Source organism: Mya arenaria, chromosome 2 (genome assembly GCF_026914265.1).
Source record: "Mya arenaria isolate MELC-2E11 chromosome 2, ASM2691426v1".
In the NCBI taxonomy this organism is placed as follows: Eukaryota; Metazoa; Mollusca; class Bivalvia; order Myida; family Myidae; genus Mya; species Mya arenaria.
This window is the reverse complement of record NC_069123.1, coordinates 58,676,102-58,697,644: the sequence shown is the minus strand read 5'-3', so window position 1 is coordinate 58,697,644 and position 21,543 is coordinate 58,676,102. Positions and strand designations below refer to the sequence as shown.

At 38.3% G+C, this 21,543-nt stretch overlaps 2 protein-coding genes across 2 annotated transcripts; both read left to right on the top strand.

Annotated features, from left to right (window-relative positions):
* Window positions 1-4,031: 4,031 nt before the first annotated feature.
* Window positions 4,032-8,677, top strand: LOC128218412 (elongator complex protein 6-like). Its single transcript, XM_052926080.1, has 2 exons — window positions 4,032-4,774; window positions 5,964-8,677. Exons 1-2 carry the CDS (start codon window positions 4,103-4,105, stop codon window positions 6,084-6,086), a joined length of 795 nt encoding a protein of 264 aa, XP_052782040.1. The 5' UTR covers window positions 4,032-4,102; the 3' UTR covers window positions 6,087-8,677.
* A 149-nt stretch (window positions 8,678-8,826) lies between these two features.
* On the top strand, window positions 8,827-10,815 carry LOC128217178 (mediator of RNA polymerase II transcription subunit 21-like). Its single transcript, XM_052924124.1, has one exon. The coding sequence runs from the start codon at window positions 8,931-8,933 to the stop codon at window positions 9,351-9,353; it is 423 nt and encodes a 140-aa protein (XP_052780084.1). The 5' UTR covers window positions 8,827-8,930; the 3' UTR covers window positions 9,354-10,815.
* The last annotated feature ends 10,728 nt before the right edge of the window (window positions 10,816-21,543 follow it).

Below are 21,543 nucleotides of genomic sequence, written 5' to 3'. Positions count from 1 at the left end.
TGCTATCACGTGGTATTACCAAGTTAGGTATATGGTTTAAATATTCCAACCGTTTAGAGTGAGCCTTCGTAACACAGTTGATGCAACACTGGATTGCAATTTTGGCGACACCGGTTCGAACCCAGGTCTCGGACTCGATATTTTTTTACATTTTGGTACCTTTACAATTATGATATCAAAGAGTAAAACATTTTAATAACTTATTGTCCTGAGATTCGTTACAGAAAAAAAAATTGTGCCAATCTGGTGTACAGTCCCTTTAAAAACGTCGCACGCGCTTTTTGGTGAAATGTACTAAAGTGCGCTTTCTACGTCATTTATTTCAACAAATTGATAATTTTAGATCTGCAAGAAAAAATATCAATCATGTTTATCAGGTCCGGATCGAAAAATCCGACCCTCTGGCACCGTGCGGCTGCATGGCCGGTAACTCGGCAAGCCACGTTACTGGCTTACGCGCGTGCCCTCTGGTCAGATTTGTCTATGCGTACCGGAAATACATGATATATATTTATAATCCCATCAATAATCGTTGAACAAGGGTATGAACATAATAAATCAAAAGGAGAAGACAACTCATATATTTGACACGTGTTGCATATCATTCGAATTCCAACAAAATCAGCATTAAGTTTACGCAAACAATCTTACAATAAAACAAGAGCTGTCACAGTATGTGACGAATGCCCCCGAATGTGACATTGACCTACGAACAAGGTCAGTACATGAAAAGTTGATCTTGCCTTTACGTGTCAAATACATATGGCAAGTTATTTTAAATTGCCTCTGAACATAAAAAAATACCACCCATACTTGACAACCTACACTGTTATGTCCTTATATTCAGAATTATCTTGTGAATAAACACTTGGTGTATCTTTCACCTTAGAAGTAGGGACATGGGTCTTGCACGCGACACGTCGTCTTCGTATGTGGAACACATGTAGCAAGTGATTTTAAAATCTGTCCATACAAGGGAAAGTTACAGCCCTGACAAGACAACCTATACTCTATGTCCTTATATGCAGCACTCCATTGTAAATAAACACTAAGTGTGACCTTGACCTTTGAGGTAGGGACACCGGTCTTGCACGCGACACGTCGTCTTGGTATGTGGAACACATGTGGCAAGTTATTTTAAAATCTGTCCATACAAGGGAAAGTTACAGCCCTGACAAGACAACCTATACTCTATGTCCTTATATGCAGCATTCCATTGTGAATAAACACTATGTGTGACCTTGACCTTTGAGGCAGGGACACGGGTCTTGCATGCGACACGTCGTCTTGGTATGTGGAACACATGTGGCAAGTTATTTTAAAATCTGTCCATACAAGAGAAAGTTACAGCCTGGACACGACAACCTATACTCTATGTCCTTATATGCAGCACTCCATTGTGAATAAACACTAAGTGTGACCTTGACCTTTGAGGTAGGGACACGGGTCTTGCACGCGACACGTCGTCTTGGTATTTGGAACACATGTGGCAAGTTATTTTAAAATCTGTCCATACAAGAGAAAGTTACAGCCCGGACACGACAACCTATACTCTATGTCCTTATATGCAGCACTCCATTGTAAATAAACACTAAGTGTGACCTTGACCTTTGAGGTAGGGACACCGGTCTTGCACGCGACACGTCGTCTTGGTATGTGGAACACATGTGTCAAGTTATTTTAAAATCTGTCCATACAAGGGAAAGTTACAGCCCTGACAAGACAACCTATACTCTATGTCCTTATATGCAGCATTCCATTGTGAATAAACACTATGTGTGACCTTGACCTTTGAGGCAGGGACACGGGTCTTGCATGCGACACGTCGTCTTGGTATGTGGAACACATGTGGCAAGTTATTTTAAAATCTGTCCATACAAGAAAAAGTTACAGCCCGGATACGACAACCTATACTCTATGTCCTTATATGCAGCACTCCATTGTGAATAAACACTAAGTGTGACCTTGACCTTTGAGGTAGGGACACGGGTCTTGCACGAGACACGTCGTCTTGGTATGTGGAACACATGTGGCAAGTTATTTTAAAATCTGTCCATACAAGAGAAAGTTACAGCCCGGACACGACAACCTATACTCTATGTCCTTATATGCAGCACTCCATTGTGAATAAACACTATGTGTGACCTTGACCTTTGAGGCAGGGACACGGGTCTTGCACGCGACACGTCGTCTTGGTATGTGGAACACATTTGGCAAGTTATTTTAAAATCTGTCCATACAAGGGAAATTTACAGCCCGGACACGACAACCTATACTCTATGCCCTTATATGCAGCACTCCATTGTGAATAAACACTAAGTGTGACCTTGACCTTTGAGGTAGGGACACGGGTCTTGCACGCGACACGTCGTCTTGGTATGTGGAACACATGTGGCAAGTTATTTTAAAATCTGTCCATACAAGAGAAAGTTACAGCCTGGACACGACAACCTATACTCTATGTCCTTATATGCAGCACTCCATTGTGAATAAACACTATGTGTGACCTTGACCTTTGAGGCAGGGACACGGGTCTTGCACGCGACACGTCGTCTTGGTATGTGGAACACATGTGGCAAGTTATTTTAAAATCTGTCCATACAAGAGAAAGTTACAGCCCGGACACGACAACCTATACTCTATGTCCTTATATGCAGCACTCCATTGTGAATAAACACTAAGTGTGACCTTGACCTTTGAGGTAGGGACACGGGTTTTGCACGCGACACGTCGTCTTGGTATGTGGAACACATTTGGCAAGTTATTTTAAAATCTGTCCATACAAGGAAAAGTTACAGCCCGGACACGACAACCTATACTCTATGTCCTTATATGCAGCACTCCATTGTGAATAAACACTAAGTGTGACCTTGACCTTTGAGGTAGGGACACGGGTCTTGCACGCGACACGTCGTCTTGGTATTTGGAACACATGTGGCAAGTTATTTTAAAATCTGTCCATACAAGAGAAAGTTACAGCCCGGACACGACAACCTATACTCTATGTCCTTATATGCAGCACTCCATTGTGAATAAACACCAAGTGTGACCTTGACCTTTGAGGTAGGGACACGGGTCTTGCACGCCACACATCGTCTTGGTATGTGGAACACATGTGGCAAGTTATTTTAAAATCTGTCCATACAAGAGAAACTTACTGAGCCGGACGGACGGTGCGATTTTAATATGTCCACCTTCGGGGGCATAAAAAACTGGTATACGGAATTATTTTGAAGCATCCTGTTACTACAAATGAGTCACGATTCAGTGTTCGGTGTCAATAATAAGGCTATTTCTTAAACCGGTCCATCGTAACGCAAGCGGCAGTGGAAGTGGTGGTGGCGGTAGTGGTAGTGGTGGTGGTGGTGGCGGTGGCGGTAGCGGTGGCGGCGGCGGCGGCAGCAGCAGCAGCAGTAGCAGTAGCAGTAGCAGTAGTAGTAGTAGTAGTAGTAGTAGTAGTAGTAGTAGTAGTAGTAGTTGGAGTGGTAAACACTACCACTAATACCACCTCAACCAGTTGCAGTAGCAGAATCAGTAGCAGCAACAGCAGCAACAATAGAAGCAGTAGCAGAGAAGCAGTAGCAGATTAGCAGTAGCAGTAACAGTTAGAGTAACAGTAACAGTAGCAGTAGTAGTAGCAGTAGCAGAACCAATAGCATTTGTAGAAGTAAAAATAGCAGCTATCATAAAGTAATCGAAACCACGGACCTATGGATTGAAAACTGGTTTACATGTATAGGTCCGTGTCGAAATTAATTTTCAAAAACTTTTAAAATTTTACAGTTTCATAGATTTATACTTTAAAAAAAAGAAAACTAATTGCGGCATAGATACTTTTCCCTCCATGCATGTACCAAGAGAAGATCAAAGTTATTTATTTATTAACTTTCTTATTCCCTATTTATTTTCAATAAAAATAAAATGCATCACAGTACTATTTCTGACAAACATTAAAATAACGGGATGCACCGGACCCGGCTGTGTACGTTATGGCTTGATCAAGAAATCTGTGTACTCAAACGCTCGGGGAAAGCTCTCAACAAACAACGATCACATTATTGTGTTTTATTTCTGATTTATTACAAAAGAATCAATGTGAGCGATGTTTACAGACATAAATAACGCTCTGAATATTAACACTGACTTCTTAAGGAATCCATGTCTGATAGGAATTGGTGAAAATGGGGCTGATTGCTCATTTTTGATACATCACTTCATTTCTCTTTATCTCAAGAATGGTGTTACAGTTGTTTTGATCAGTTTCAAACAAGCTTTGAACCATTTCAACGGGGTTGGAGCTAAGATCGGGTGCAATTTATTGAAATTTAAAGAACAAAATAGGTTTGGCTATGTTGATGGTCTTCGAAATCTCTCTCAGTGTGTTAATAATGGGATCGGAAATGCAGCATATTCATGGACAAACTGTGTTAATGATGTTGGGCACATTGATAGTATGGCACTCATGAAAGAAATTATATTTCACATGTCAAGTATTACAGAGAAGATGCAGGAACCTGGAGCAATGACATTGATAATAGACAATATAACACCTTTGCTTGATGTTGGGATGACACCAACAGAAGTAACCAAACTTATTCAATATTTAAAAGCCCATATTGAAAATGATATAAGAGGCAACTTTGTTGTTGGATGCTACTCAGACAAGATTGATGAGGAGGGAAGTACTTTATCAAAATACATCCACCATTCAGCAGATTTATTTCTGGAAGTTAAAGGTCTTGAAACTGGATACTGCAAAGATGTCCATGGCCAGGTACTGTACATACTAACAGAGTTCCATCATGTCTAAAGGACTGTTGTGATTGGAAGCATGTTGATATGAAATGCATACTTGTTTTTTTCGGTTCCTAAGTACATCAGATTCTGAATTAGAGGGTTCCCCCTAGCCTTGGTATTTCAAAAGTTTCACCACTTTTTCGGCAGCAGACCAAGCTAGCCTAAAATATTAGATATTCAAAACTTGATTCTTCTAATCCCTAAAGATCTAAATGGGTTGGTGAAAAATATAAAAATTATGTTTAGAAAAGCACTGTATCTGATGTTTGAAAAATATTATAAAAGGTTATATTCAAATTTTACCTTGCAACTGCAAAAGTATGTTGAAAAAAAAGCATTTAATGCATTAAAAAAGGCTTTACCTCATTCATCAAATTCAGGTAAACAAAGCTTCTAATGACATAAAGAACACTTTTTCATACGTGAACTGCAGGTGCATGTATACTTTATGTATAAAGTATATACCCTAATGTTTTGACAGTAAGGAATGAAAAAAAAAAATAAACTCTTTATTGTTTGTTGGATATTGACTTATTATATCATGCATGGATCTTATATGAAGTAACATATAATGGTAGTATGGCTTGTATTTATGATCTGTTATAGACAATTTATATGCTGAACCTTAAATTCTGATCAGTATGAATGGCCCTAAATGGTGACAAAATAATTTGTATGTGAAGGATCTACCATATAAAAAAATAAAAATGTCTGTCCATGTACAATTATTTGCATTATGGGCTAAGTAATGGAGGGTTCAGGGGCAGCACCCATGTTCTGTCTGCAATGCCCTGATTTTGGTCGTGTGTCAAGTAATCAAACACTACAATAATATAGAAAATAAAAATGAACATCTTTATTACATTTATTACATCAATTTCACATTTCAATAACATTTCAGATTTAATAACCTCTTACAACACACAGATTGCAATGGTATAAAGGTGCATATAAAGGCGAACAACAATAATTGGTCAAACTGCAAAAAATAGATGGATACAGATAAAAATGCATAGACACTGTTTTCGGGTCAAAATTCTGGGGGTTTTATATCAAATTAATGAAAATGAATATACATGTACTAAATAAGCTTAATGTGAATCATTACCTTGCATCTTCCTATATTACTGATTCTAATCTATGTACATGTTTGCTTTCATTTGTAGTTGCTGGCTCACTGGCCTCAGGGTTACCTGCGGGAGAAGGCCGTGACTAAGTCCTGGCAGTACAAGCTCACAGACAAAACCTGCGCTCTGTTTGCAGCTGGCATGTCCTCTGCTGTCCTTTGATTCATTTGGAGGTCTGCTGTCCTCTGATTTATTTGGATGTACGTAAAGTACACAAGATAAAAGGAAATAAAGTAACATCTGCTTGAGTCACATTCTGTTTCAACTTTGTGAATGATAAATGTCAGTGTTGTATGTAAAATCCAATGGTTTAATGATACATCCATTCTTCAAAGATGAACTTGTATCTCTTTCTGTGACCATAATCATGATGACCATGTTCAGAGTTCTGCTTATGGTATTCAGAATCAACTTCTGTAATAAAGTACATATTGAAATCTGGGACCAATAATACATGTAATCCTACTCCCAGTTCAGCGCCGTAGCCTCACTGAGGCACACCCTCGATTAAAATTAAGAGAGCAAATAAATAAAAATAAATAATACAATGAAAACTAATAAGATCGACCTCTGAATTCGTGAAACGACTACAATGTTACATTTAATTATGAAAAATGCCGTAGCAGCAGACACTGAGCCAAACCAAGGCACCTTCTTTGCTGTCATTTAGCACTGCTGGGACTCTGTACAATATATCAAACCCTACAGCAATGCCTGTTTAAAACATAAACTCTTTCTCCCAGTTTATCCGTTAGTTTTTCAAAGTAGGCCTTGAGTGTAATGCTTATTGTGATATTTTTTAGTAAAATGCCTTCTATCGAACGATGTTCATTAAATGCACCTGAACAAGTTCAAGCCCACATGTAGTGTCTTTAGACTAAATGAAAGCTTTTGATTATAAAGTTTTAAAAAGTTTCACCTTAAAAACGATTATCTTTATATCAAATAAGTAGGTACATGTGAGTAGGTGCCTTCATAGGTGCATCTAATGATTTTTGGAAGTACAAAGCGTGTCAATACTAATACCTATGCACAGAGAGATAGTACTCGCACCGTTCGTCCATCCCTTAACACCGTGTTTCACATGTTAGGTAGTCAATTTAAATCCAAATTCATTGAAAACGTAATGTTATTCGAGAGCAGCGGGTGTGTCGCGCATACCATTTATGCTCTCAAATGTCAAGATCAAGCCAATTGATAGGGATTTAATACTATTAACAGCTGTAACTCGTTAACTTATAATCAGAGATCAGACTACAGCAATGTAGAACAGTCTAGATAGGTACATGTATGTCACGCGCAGCCTTGAAGGGTGTGTCAATCATAAAATTTGTGTTCTCATCTTAAAGATCAAGATCGCCATTAGCGGCCAATAAAGGTATCAAGAAGGTAATTCGTGTCTCGGCTGTAACATGGTCTCTTTCAAATGAATTTTGATCACGCTTCACGAAAGTGTAGAGCAGCTTGTGATGGTATCGCCCATAGCATGCATGTTGTAACCACCAGCCCAGGTCAAAGATACGGGAGCAGGACTTTTCAACCCCAAGACTTTTCAACCCCTTCTGAAAACGAAGACTTTTCAACCCTTAGACTTTTCAATCCCTATTTAAAAAAAAAAAATTAAATATATCGTCGTTAATTTCGTTGTTTGTCTGTCTTTGTTTCCGGAGAATTAACTTTCATTCCTAATTATGTATTACCGAGACGCTTTGTCAACAGGGAAACAAAATGGCGGAGTTCGGCGATCCCTGTCCGATTTCTCAAATTGACAGACGCATGTTTATGGTCCAAACACGTGGTTGATCACAGGAGACACATTTTGCTGTCTTCATAATGAAAATATTTAGGATAAAGTTCGCGGTGTTATTTATCCATGTCCAAAATAAAACTTACTTTTGGCTTAACTGCGAGGTTCACATTAATTTATCCGCAATTATCAATGTTTATTTATTTCGCCTAATTTAAGTCCCATTAACTGAAATCCAAACAATAACCTGCGAAAGTTTTAACAACACATTTATAGGAATGTGTCGGCTGCAGATCAAACGGTACAATTTGTGACGTCAGAGCACGAGCGGTAATAAGATCAAACACGCGTGGCTATGGTTTGTACTTAAATCGGTCGGTCGGATACCGTATGATACCACTTGATTGCCAGGATTTATATAATAATCTATAATCGTCGTCTGGGAATCTTAAAACATTGACCGAAATGTTTGAATTCACTACGAATATGAATGAAACTTTGCTTGTTACGAGAATAATGTTATTTTATAAATAATAAAATAAGATACGTAAAATAAATCCATATTCGCGTTTACTTGTTCTGTTATTAACCGACCACCACATAAAAGAGCTCACAGTTGACAAGAAAATCGGCGATTTTCTTCAAGCAAATTAACAAATTTAGTTGATAAATGACTGATTCGCTAGAACATCATCATAGATTTGTAGAAATTGAAGTGCTGGATTTGGTCTAAAAACCGATCGCGTCTTATAACGGAGTATTGTATACTAAAAAACACCAAATTTCATGGGCAAAATTGGCGGGAAAATTTGGTAGTCGAAGGTAAGGAAATGATTTCAGACGTTAAACAAAGCTGTTTTTTCTGACTTTTTGTTTATGGAAAGCTTAGATATAATATAATTGATTTGATGCAACAGAATTTTGCATGCAATCGAAACTGTAAAAAAAAAATCCCGACCGACCGACCCCATTTTTTTCTCGCCATGTTACCGGAAACACAGGTATTTTTGGGGGGGCCTTACGCTTTACACAAAGTGCAATCTATGTGCATGAAAAATATACGCATTGAATGTTGCATCTGAAATAGTGCAATGTAACCTTTTCTTTCTTGCATTTAATTTTCTTTCTGGTTAAGAACAGAGTAAGCGCTTTACAAGCGCCTTATGATACTGATGATCATTAAATTATTAAGATTATTATTGACAGAATTTTGTCTTTAGTCGCCTTCATATTGCGTTAAAAGAATTAAAACCGATACAATGGCTGACAGGCTTACGCAGTTACAAGATGCTGTAAATCATATGGGCGAACATTTCTGTAACAGTACCGGTATTCTTCAACAGTTCGCCCCGCCGTCTCCATTTCAAACATTCGATAAACAAGGAAGGAAATCTCCAGTATCTCCCCCTTCTGAGGACTATGCAGCAATGTTTTCCAAACTTATTGCCAGAACTGCGAAAGATATTGATGTGTTAATTGATTCATTGCCAAGCATTGAGTCATCACAAGACCTTCAATTGAAAAGTTTGCATGCGCTGGAAGTTGAGAATCAGGAATCGGCCGACAGACTGGAAGCCATAGTGAAGCAGGGTGAGGACTTACTGCTGAAAATACAGGAAGCCCAGCATGACATTGCCCAAGTACAGCTGCAGTGTCAGGCGCTGATGGGAAACACAACTTGAAATGAACTATCACGCTGAAACTAGTGAAGTGTATCAGTTTAATGATACCCCAAACCATCGATGTGACTATTCAGATCAGATTAAAGTGAAGCCATCATTGAAATACTACTGTCAGTGAAATGGACAGAAACTTCTGTTTAATCAGAGTCTTGCATAACATGCATAAGTTTCCAGTGATATGTTTCATTGGGATAGTGGTAAATGTGATACTGAATCTTATGTGTTTTTTTAACAAGGTTGACAGTGACATGCCGAAACAAATATAATTTCACCATCTTTTTATACATGCAGCTGGCCTACACATATAGACTATCGTAGATGAAAATAAGAGGTTTCTTGTTCTGTTTAAGTGCTTCAATTAACTGGCATGATTGTGTAAAAAGGGTCTTTACGTTACAAGCATCATATGTCATTGGTTTAACATTTATTTTATAAATCATTATAATGTCATTTCTTCTTCCATTTATCTTATTTGACTTTTTAATGATGAAAAATAGCATATGATTTAGGCACAGATAAAAAGCAATGAACCTAATGTGTGATTTTTAGGGGTTTTATCATGTGTTTTGGGGGGTTATTATCTTATATTATAATGCAAATGGGTTTAACATGATAATGCATTAAAATTATAAAAAAAAAATCTAAAAAAAATCATCGACCTACAGGGTGTGTATACCATGGTATGCAATAGTTTGCTTCGAATGATGTCTTAAAACAAAGATAACTTATGTTTTTCTTCACCATTTCTATGCGGCTTAAAGTGCCCCGTAGTCGTTTTCTTACCGCAGTTTGATAAGGTGATTAGTTTTCTCAAACACTTCGACAAACCTGTTTCCAAAATAATGTTTTGACAGTGCTCTATCTGGTGGCAGTTTTGTGAAAAGCTTTGTTGAATTGTTTTAAAAAAATAAACTCTCAATCAAACTCTGGTAAATGACAGAATGCGGAGCTCTTTAAGCGGCGTAGACTGTGCTAGTTTTCATTATCTATATTTGAAGTCTACATTCAGAGAAAAATATGGCCTTCCGACTGAGCACTTATGATGTAAATTATCATGTGATATACACACACTGACCTATAATGCTTTTAGGTCATAATTTGAAATTCTTTTAGTGTCATTTTTCTGCAAATTTGTGCAAAGTAAATGTTAACTAGTATTAAAACTGAACTTAATTGTGAGGAAATCAACAAATAATCAACTTTTTACATTTGTGTCATTTATACAGATATATTTAAGATTATTGAATATCTTTAAGATCTTTTATTAGGCTTCTGGCTCATTTTTTCAATAATATGTCAAAAAACACAAAACAAAAAATACAGTTTAATTTAAACTAGTTCTACAATACAAGTTGTGAACATATTTTCATTATAGTTTATTAAATTTAATGCATTTACAAATAGTCATTTTAACAAGTGACATTTTGTGAGATCAGAAACAGAAACAAATTATAAATAAATTTCGCAAATTTTCAGAAAGAATGTTTAATTAAAAGATTAAAAGAATTCTTCTTATTTTTAGCTTATTCGAAGAATAAGGAGAGCTATACTACTCACACTGGCGTCGGCGTTACACCTTGGTTAAAGTTTTGCATGTAAGCACCTTTAAGTCATTATCTCAGTAAATACATCAGTTATTGCATTGAAACTTTGGATATGTATTCCCAACTACCTTTCATACTAAATTAATGAAGTTAGATAACAATTATTTGAATATAATGCAAATAATAGGCCTTTATGATTCGACTTAGAAATTCTGGTTAAGGTTTTGCGTGCAAGCACGCATAGGTTAATATCTCAGCAACTACTTGAGGAATTGCATTGAGACTTTATACAATAGTACTCAACCATCCAACCTACTTAATTAACCAAGTTAGATATCTCTAGTTTGCATTTAATGCAAAATACTTGCCCTTTATTATTCGACTTAGAAATTCTGGTTAAGGTTTTGCATGTAACCACATTTAAGTCAATATCTCAGCAAATCTATCATGTATTGCATTAAAACGTTAGATTTGTATTCCCAACTATCTAACCTACTAAATTAATGAAGTAAGATAACACTTTTTTGAATATAATGCAAATAATTGGCCTTTATTATTTCACTTATAAATTCTGGTTAAGGTTTTGCATGAAAGCACACATAGGTAATTATCTCAGCAACTACTTGATGTATTGCATTGAGACTTTATACAATGGTACTCAACCATCCAATCTACTAAATTAACCAAGTAAGATAACTCCAGTTTGCATTAAATTAAAATAATGGCCCCTTTTTTATTCGACATGAATTCTGGTTAAGGTTTTACATGTAACCACTTTTAAGTCAATACCTCAGCGAATACATCATGTATTGCATTGAAACTTTACACACAGGCTCCCATGTATTTAACCTTCATATTTAATCAAGTAAGATAACTCTTATCTTTCATAATATATAATTTTTGCCCCTTATTATGCGATTTAGAAATTCTGGTTAAGGTCTTGCATGTTAGCACACATAGGATAATATCTCAGCAACTATTTGATGTATTGTATTGAGACGTTATACAATGGTATTCAACCACCCAACTTAATTGAATAACCAAGATAGATAACTGTATTTTGCAAATAATGGCCCTTTATTATTAGACTTAGAAATTCTCGTTAAACTTTTGCATGGAACCACATTTATGTGAATATCTCAGCACACCATGTATTGCATTGAAATCTTATCTAACAGTGATTCATGCATGTTTCGCCAAAACTTTTCAATCCTTACACTGAAAAGCGAGCGTGCTGTCTCTGTAACAGCTCTTGTTATCTTAAATAAGGAGGCTTTACTATTCCCATTGGCCTATGTTTTAAGTTTAAGAGCAAGTTGGCATTTTCACTTATAACTCCAATTCCCTTCATTTAATTCAGTTAAAAATTCTTCACACAGCTGTTCAGGACAATCACACAACGAGGTTACATAACTCCATATTATCCTTAACAAAAATGTTGGCCCCTGATTGATATAGGAACTTACCGATGTGTTAAAATATTAATGCACATTGTGTCACATTAAAGTTTCAGGGCAAGTTGTGAATTTTATGCTCCCCTTTGCCGGTAGGTCAGTTGGTAAGCTTGTCCGAGTGATTACTCCCAAATTCCTGCACCTATGGTCATCAAACTTGGCATGAAGGTTGGGCATGACCAGTTAATAACCCCTATTGATTAAGGGGCCATCAGGTTAAAGGTCAAGGTTACAGTGACCTTAAACGGTTAAAGGTTGACAAAGCTTGTCGAAGTGATAACTCGACAATGGCTAGACTTATGGTCATCAAATTTGACATGGAGGCTGGTCCTGACCAAACTTGACAGTTAGGTTGTGAATGACAGGAAGATGACCCTTATGGATTTTGAGTTCATAGAGGCAAAGGTCATGGTCAGTCACAACTCATATATTAAAATTTATGTCATATTTACTTATTCCCCGCTGCTTAGAGAATACATGTTTATCTGCAAATATCAGTCATCATCTGAACATGCTTAAACACTACCTACTATCCTCACACTTTGAATGGTCATGATCCTAAGACTGCCTCAAAGGCATCCAATGTCAATGACAAATCAGCTGTCGTTTCAGTCCATGCATATTTCGTCCAATTGTCCATATATTCCTGACAACATGGCGCTCGGGGCGGGCATGTTTGACAAACATCCTTTGATAATAATTAATTCTATACCCTTCATTCAGTTGACTTAATACTTCAAACAAATTGTGACTATTATTATTATGCCCCCCTTCTAAGAAGAGGGGTATATTGCTTTGCACATGTGGGTCGGTCCGTTGGTAGACCAAAGCTTGTCTGAGTGATAACTCAACAATTCCTGGACGTATGGTCTTCAAACTTGACATGAAGGTTGGGCCTGACCAGTAGATGACCCCTCTTTATTTTATTCATCGGGTCAAAGGTCAAGGTCACAGTGACTTTTAACACGAAAAAGTTAACAAAGCTTCTATCAGTGTGAAAAAGTTAACAAAGCTTCTATCAGTGATAACTAGACACAGCCTGGACCAATGATCATCAAACTTGACTAGGGGTCGGGCCTGACCTGTAGACGACCCCTTTTAATTTAAGGGGTCAAAGGTCAAGGTCACAGTGACCTCGAATGCAAAAGCTTGTCTGTGTGACATTGCCTGCACCCATAGCCCTCAAACTTGACTTGTAGGTTGGGCGCGACCAGTTGACAACCCGTATTTATTTTGGGGGTCATCAGGTCAAAGGTCAACGTCACAGTGACCTTGAAGGCAAACTCGACAATTCCTGGACCTATGGTTATCAAACTTGACATAAAGGTTGGGCCTGACCAGTAGATGACCCCTCTTGATTTGGGTTTCATTGGTTCAAAGGTCAAGGTCACAGTGACCTCAAACACGAAAAAGTTAATATAGCTTCTCCCAGTGATATCTCAACAAAGCCTGGACCTATGATCATCAAACATGACTAGGGGGTTGCGCCTGACCTGTAGATGACCCCTTTTAATTTAAAGGGTCATCGGGTCAAAGGTCATGTCACAGTGATCTTGAACGCAAAAAGCTTGTCTGTGTGATAACTTGACTCTGCCTGCACCATGGTCCTAAAACTTGGAAAACCATGCATATTATATTCATTGTCCAAATAATCCTGACAACATGGAGCTCAGTGAGGGGAGGGGCATAATGTTTGACAAATATCTAAACACACATTTAAACAAGAGTCTCTTGTTTAAATGTGTGTTTAAACATGTGGTTTTAATTTTTTGTACAGAATATTACTTTACCACAATTCTCCAATGATGACAATAACATTCTAACATATAGCCAAATAAAAAAATGTTAAAAAAGCCTACCTACCCTACTTGTTTTTGAAAAGGATGTAACCCTAACCAAACCATTTATTTTTTTGCTTAACCCTAAATACTAAATATGGTCCTTGATTGACTTTTTATATTTACTGTTTGACTTTTTTATTATTTTTGACAGGCACATTTTTATATCTGTAATATCTTTAACCAGGTTTTCACAGAGTGAAATCTAGTTATAAGAATAACGCGCATCGTTGTTCGGGCGGGCCAGAGGGAGGTCGGCTTCAAACTCACCTATGCTATCAAATAATTTTAGTTTGACATATTGTAACTAAACTTGGTATATAGGAAGAGTTTATGGAGAAATTTAATGGGATTGCGTTTGGGGCCCCTAGGATCAAGGTCAATGTCACTGTTACTTTAAATAGAAAAATCGTTGGTACTGATTGATTTTAGTTAGGGTTGACGTATCGTGTCCTAACTTGGTATTAATGAAGTATTTATAAAGACCTTTTATGGGATTGTGTTTTGGGCCCCGAGAGTCATTGTCAAGGTCAAGGTCACAATTGGTAAAAATAGAAAAATGGTTATTACTGAATAACTTGGGTTTGGGGCCCCTAGGGTCAAGGTCACTTGTACTGAAAATAGCAAAAAAAACACAGTTGAAACTGATTTCACAACAATGGCCGAAGTTCTTCTGTCAATCAATGAAAACCTGGTTTTGTTACATTGCAGCGTTTCTTGGATACTTTTTAATTTGACTGTTTTTCTATTGCTTTTGACAGGCACATGTTACATCTGGCATTATAGTTTTCATTTCTAACACAACGCGGCATATAGACAAGCACACATTCCGAAGACTGCTCTCGTTTATGCATGTTGTCAGAGCTGAAACTATTAAATGAAAGGCGTCGTTTGTGGCATTTCCTTGGTACTGTTGTTGTCATGCTGGTCTAATGACCATATTCAAGACAAAAAGGACAAGGTAAAATATTTGCTGGGTTCGGTAATAATTTGATTTCAACAAATTGAGTCTTGTTTCATTTTCTTCTTGATTAATGAAAGTTATTTGAAGGCATTTATAGGTCTGTGTTTTTAATTAGAACATACATTAGTACTGAGGCTTGTTAAAGTAAGTACCTAGATAAGCTTTTCCATATACTTGCAAGGCACTTGTTCCCTTATAGGTCAAAATTATAAAATAGCAAAGTTTCGGGTCTACTTTGTGAAGTGTTCACAGCATGTACACAAAACAGTTTTGCCTGTAGATTTCGAAGAATATTAAATGATTTTCATAGTAACATAAGACATTTGAGAAAATCAGAAAAGTTTTGCATATCTTAAATACTATGACCAGCTTATAACATAACTTCACCTGACTAACTGGCAAATGGTGAGCTTTCGTCCGTACCCGTCCATAATTAAATTGTTTACCCATTACATACCACAATTTTAGACTAAATTGGTCAGAACTATTGTATTGATGGACTATGTGACAAGTTTGATAATGGGTCATCTCAGGTCACTATAAAAAGGTCACTGTCAAAACTTAGAAATATATTGTTTACACAAAAGAGGCCGCAACATTAGACCAATGCGTCTTAAAATTGGGAAGAATAATGGTCTTCACGAATTCTAGGTCATTTTCGAATATAAGTAGTGTCAGTTTAAAAAAAAAAAGTAATTCAGTTTGAAAAAAACCTTTTTCGCCAATAGAGGTCACACATCTAGATCAATGTCGGAGTTCGAATATTGGTCATCCCACGTCAACCACTAGGTCAAACCTTGTTTGCGCAATAGGGGCAACATAAAACTCAAAATGATTTCCTTCAGGAAATCTAGGTCACGTTGGAAAAGGGTCATGAAGGGACTAAGCTATATCAACAAGATCAACTCCTAAAGGAACCTTATGAACTCAATAGAACGTTCCATTTCCATTGTAGCATCAGAAATTATTGTTAAATCTATGTCAATATTGAATTAAGGCTGTGTTGGGTGAAAGTAGGATACTACTTCAAATATTAAGGTTAATATGTAATGAACACACCAGAAATCCTGTGGCCAGAGTTTCATAATATGTCATGTGACTGATTCAGTGCCATATGGGCCCTCATGATCCCAGCTCACAAATCTAGCTGTTGAAGAGGACTTTGTTGAATTTTTTATAAGATAATTTTTTAATGAATATTTTATAAAATTTTGGAGGAATTGTACTAGTTGTGCTAGGTTAGGTTCCACGATGTTCATGTATCTCGGTGATAAACACCAAATAAGTGAATTCTACTTTTAATACAGCATATATATATAGATATTGTTAACGGCGGCTTAAGTGAGGTTTCCCAAACATTTTTAACCATAAAGTCTTGTAACATGTATTCTCCGTAACACTATTTTCCCTGTCTTTGTTGACATACATAATAGATAATACTAGTATACCAAAGCAGAATGCATGCAGCAGACACTGACGGCCAAAAAAACAACCACCATACTAAAATAAAACAAGACTTATTTGGATGCAAAGCATCAAAGACGCCGCGAATGTTTTTTAAACATGACTTGAAGTAAAATCAGATGTAGTTCACCAGCATAGCACGCTTAAGGTACATTGATACAAGCATTCTTCAGTTATTGAATACAATTATCAGCTCAAGGTCACCACGACCTGACGTCAAAATAGTTCGGTGCTGGTCATGAGTCAGAGACCTTTACCAAATCTGAGGTATCTAGACCTGACTTGAAGCGTTTTTCAATTAATGACAGGAAACTGCGCATGCTCAGCTAATAGTTATAATGACCTTGGCCTTTGACCCACTAACCTCAAAAGCAATAGGGTCATGATCAGCCTGCCTACAAAACTTGAGGTCCTTGGAACAACGCGTTTTTGCAGATATTGATCGGAAACTGATTTTTAAGCCTAAGGTCACCACTAACGTGAACCCTGACCATCTGACCTCAAAATTAATATCGATCATCTGCTGCTCATGACCAATCATACAACCAAGTTGGAGGTCCCTGAGCCAGAGTTTTTCAGATATTGAATGTTAACTGATTTTAAAGTTTAAACTGAAGGTCACCACGACCCTGGTTTCTGATCTCTTGACCTCAAAATCAAAAGAGTTCATATCACCATCATGACATACTTACATAGAAAGTGTTTCTGGGCCTGTTCTGCATATATTGAGCGGACACCGATTTTCTAAAATTTTCAGCTGAAAGTAATCTTAAGGTCACCACGTCATTGTCAATTGACCTCAAACCATCAGGCTTTATCCGCTGATCATGACCAACCTTACTAAAAGGATTAAGAACTATCGGCCTAAACGCTCTTCAAATATTGATCGGAACCCATGGGGACGGACAGTAGACGGGCAGAATTATAAACTTAGTAGTAATGATTTTAGTTTAATATGAGTTAAGTGTGACGCAAGGTCTTGATGAAAGTATAGTATAAATTTAGCGCGCACAACGTCACTATGAAAGTTATGCAATGATTACTATATTACTTTATCTACAAACAGTTTTCATATTTTTAATTAAATATTTCTATTGAAAGCCAAATTATATTAATTTGAAGAATGGCGGTAATAAGACAATGAAACGACCATACTTATTGCATAGTTTGGTTACGTTCAGCTCCTACATTATATAATTCATACTTTTATATGTTATGAAGTGTCATTGAATTTTGAAGTTTATATACCAATTTATTAAAAATCTTATTTTTTTTTCAAATAAGCAAAACATCTTCCAAAACTTTTTTTCTGAAATGTGATGAATCGGCTCCTAAGGTTTGTAAACCGCAGCCTACGAGTTTTGGGACAATTGAATTATAAAATACTAAATACTGATAAGTTCAACGACCAGCAATTTGTTAGGTGGGTGTCAGAATGTTAGGTGGGTGTCAGTATGTAAGGTGGGTGTTAGTATGTAAGGTGGATGTCAGTATGTTAGGTGGGTGTCAGTATGTAAGGTGGGTGTCAGTATGTAAGGTGGGTGTCAGTATGTTAGGTGGGTGTCAGTATGTAAGGTGGATGTCAGTATGTAAGGTGGGTGTCAGTATGTAAGGTGGGTGTCAGTATGTTAGGTGGGTGTCAGTATGTAAGGTGGTTGTCAGTATGTTAGGTGGGTGTCAGTATGTTAGGTGGGTGTCAGTATGTAAGGTGGGTGTCAGTATGTAAGGTGGGTGTCAGTATGTAAGGTGGATGTCAGTATGTTAGGTGGGTGTCAGTATGTTAGGTGGGTGTCAGTATGTAAGGTGGGTGTCAGTATGTAAGATGGGTGTCAGTATGTTAGGTGGGTGTCAGTATGTTAGGTGGGTGTCAGTATGTAAGGTGGTTCTCAGTATGTAAGGTGGTTGTCAGTATGTTAGGTGGGTGTAAGTATGTTAGGTGGGTGTCAGTATGTTAGGGAGGTGTCAGGATGTTAGGTGGGTGTCAGTATGTAAGGTGGGTGTCAGTATGTAAGGTGGGTGTCAGTATGTTAGGTGGGTGTCAGTTTGTTAGGTGGGTGTCAGTATGTAAGGTGGGTGTCAGTATGTTAGGTGGGTGTCAGTATGTTAGGTGGGTGTCAGTATGTTAGGTGGGTGTCAGTATGTTAGGTGGGTGTCAGTATGTTAGGTGGGTGTCAGTATGTAAGGTGGGTGTCAGTATGTAAGATGGGTGTCAGTATGTTAGGTGGGTGTCAGTATGTTAGGTGGGTGTCAGTATGTAAGGTGGTTGTCAGTATGTAAGGTGGTTGTCAGTATGTTAGGTGGGTGTAAGTATGTTAGGTGGGTGTCAGTATGTTAGGGAGGTGTCAGGATGTTAGGTGGGTGTCAGTATGTAAGGTGGGTGTCAGTATGTAAGGTGGATGTCAGTATGTTAGGTGGGTGTCAGTTTGTTAGGTGGGTGTCAGTATGTAAGGTGGGTGTCAGTATGTTAGGTGGGTGTCAGTATGTTAGGTGGGTGTCAGTATGTTAGGTGGGTGTCAGTATGTTAGGTGGGTGTCAGTATGTAAGGTGGGTGTCAATATGTTAGGTGGGTGTCAGTATGTTAGGTGGGTGTCAGTATGTTAGATGGGTGTCAGTATGTTAGATGGGTGTCAGTATGTAAGGTGGGTGTCAATATGTTAGGTGGGTGTCAGTATGTTAGGTGGGTGTCAGTATGTAAGATGGATGTCAGTATGTTAGGTGGGTGTCAGTATGTTAGGTGGGTGTCAGTATGTAAGGTGGGTGTCAGTATGTTAGGTGGGTGTCAATATGTTAGGTGGGTGTCAGTATGTAAGGTGGGTGTCAGTATGTTAGGTGGGTGTCAGTATGTTAGGTGGATGTCAGTATGTAAGGTGGGTGTCAGTATGTAAGGTGGGTGTCAGTATGTAAGGTGTGTGTCAGTATGTTAGGTGGGTGTCAGTATGTAATGTGGGTGTCAGTATGGTAGGTGGGTGTGAGTATGTTAGGTGGGTGTCAGCATGAAAGGTGGGTGTCAGTATGTTAGGTGGGTGTCAGTATGTTAGGTGGGTTTCAGTATGTAAGGTGGGTGTCAGTATGTTAGGTGGGTGTCAGTATGTAAGGTGGGTGTCAGTATGTAAGGTGGGTGTCAGTATGTAAGGTGGGTGTCAGTATGTTAGGTGGGTTTCAGTATGTAAGGTGGGTGTCAGAATGTTAGGTGGGTTTCAGTATGTAAGGTGGGTATCAGTATGTAAGGTGGGTGTCAGTATGTAAGGTGGGTGTCAGTATGTAAAGTGGTTGTCAGTATGTAAGGTGGATGTCAGTATGCAAGTTGGTTGTCAGTATGTTAGGTGGGTGTCAGTATGTTAGGTGGGTGTCAGTATGTAAGGTGGGTGTCAGTATGTAAGGTGGGTGTCAGTATGTTAGGTGGGTGTCAGTATGTAAGGTGGTTGTCAGTATATTAGGTGGGTGTCAGTTTGTAAGGTGGGTGTCAGTATGTAAGGTGGGTGTCAGTATGTAAGGTGGGTGTCAGTATGTAAGGTGGTTGTCAGTATGTAAGGTGGTTGTCAGTATGTTAGGTGGGTGTCAGTATGTTAGATGGGTGTCAGTATGTTAGGTGGGTGTCAGTATGTTAGGTGGGTGTCAGTATGTAAGGTGGGTGTCAGTATGTTAGGTGGGTGTCAGTATGTAAGGTGGATGTCAGTATGTTAGGTGGGTGTCAATATGTAAGGTGGGTGTCAGTATGTAAGGTGGATATCAGTATGTTAGGTGGGTGTCAGTATGTTAGGTGGGTGTCAGTATGTTAGGTGGGTGTCAGTATGTAAGGTGGGTGTCAGTATGTAAGGTGGGTGTCAGTATGTAAGGTGGGTGTCAGTATGTAAGGTGGGTGTCAGTATGTAAGTGGGTGTCAGTATGTTAGGTGGGTGTCAGTATGTTAGATGGGTGTCAGTATGTAAGGTGGGTGTCAATATGTTAGGTGGGTGTCAGTTTGTTAGGTGGGTGTCAGTATGTAAGGTGGATGTCAGTATGTTAGATGGGTGTCAGTATGTAAGGAGGGTGTCAGTGTGTTAGGTGGGTGTCAGTATGTAAGGTGGGTGTCAGTATGTAAGGTGGGTGTCAGTATGTTAGGTGGGTGTCAGTATGTAAGGTGGGTGTCAGTATGTAAGGTGGGTGTCAGTATGTAAGGTGGGTATCAGTATGTAAGGTGGGTGTCAGTATGTAAGGTGGGTGTCAGTATGTTAGGTGGGTTTCAGTATGTAAGGTGGGTATCAGTATGTAAGGTGGGTGTCAGTATGTAAGGTGGGTGTCAGTATGTAAGGTGGATGTCAGTATGCAAGTTGGTTGTCAGTATGTTAGGTGGGTGTCAGTATGTTAGGTGGGTGTCAGTATGTAAGGTGGGTGTCAGTATGTAAAGTGGGTGTCAGTATGTTAGGTGGTTGTCAGTATGTAAGGTGGTTGTCAGTATATTAGGTGTGTGTCAGTTTGTAAGGTGGGTGTCAGTATGTAAGGTGGGTGTCAGTATGTAAGGTGGGTGTCAGTATGTAAGGTGGTTGTCAGTATGTAAGGTGGGTGTCAGTATGTTAGGTGGGTGTCAGTATGTTAGATGGGTGTCAGTATGTTAGGTGGGTGTCAGTATGTTAGGTGGGTGTCAGTATGTAAGGTGGGTGTCAGTATGTTAGGTGGGTGTCAGTATGTAAGGTGGATGTCAGTATGTTAGGTGGGTATCAATATGTAAGGTGGGTGTCAGTATGTAAGGTGGATATCAGTATGTTAGGTGGGTGTCAGTATGTTAGGTGGGTGTCAGTATGTTAGGTGGGTGTCAGTATGTAAGGTGGGTGTCAGTATGTAAGGTGGGTGTCAGTATGTAAGGTGGGTGTCAGTATGTAAGTGGGTGTCAGTATGTTAGGTGGGTGTCAGTATGTTAGATGGGTGTCAGTATGTAAGGTGGGTGTC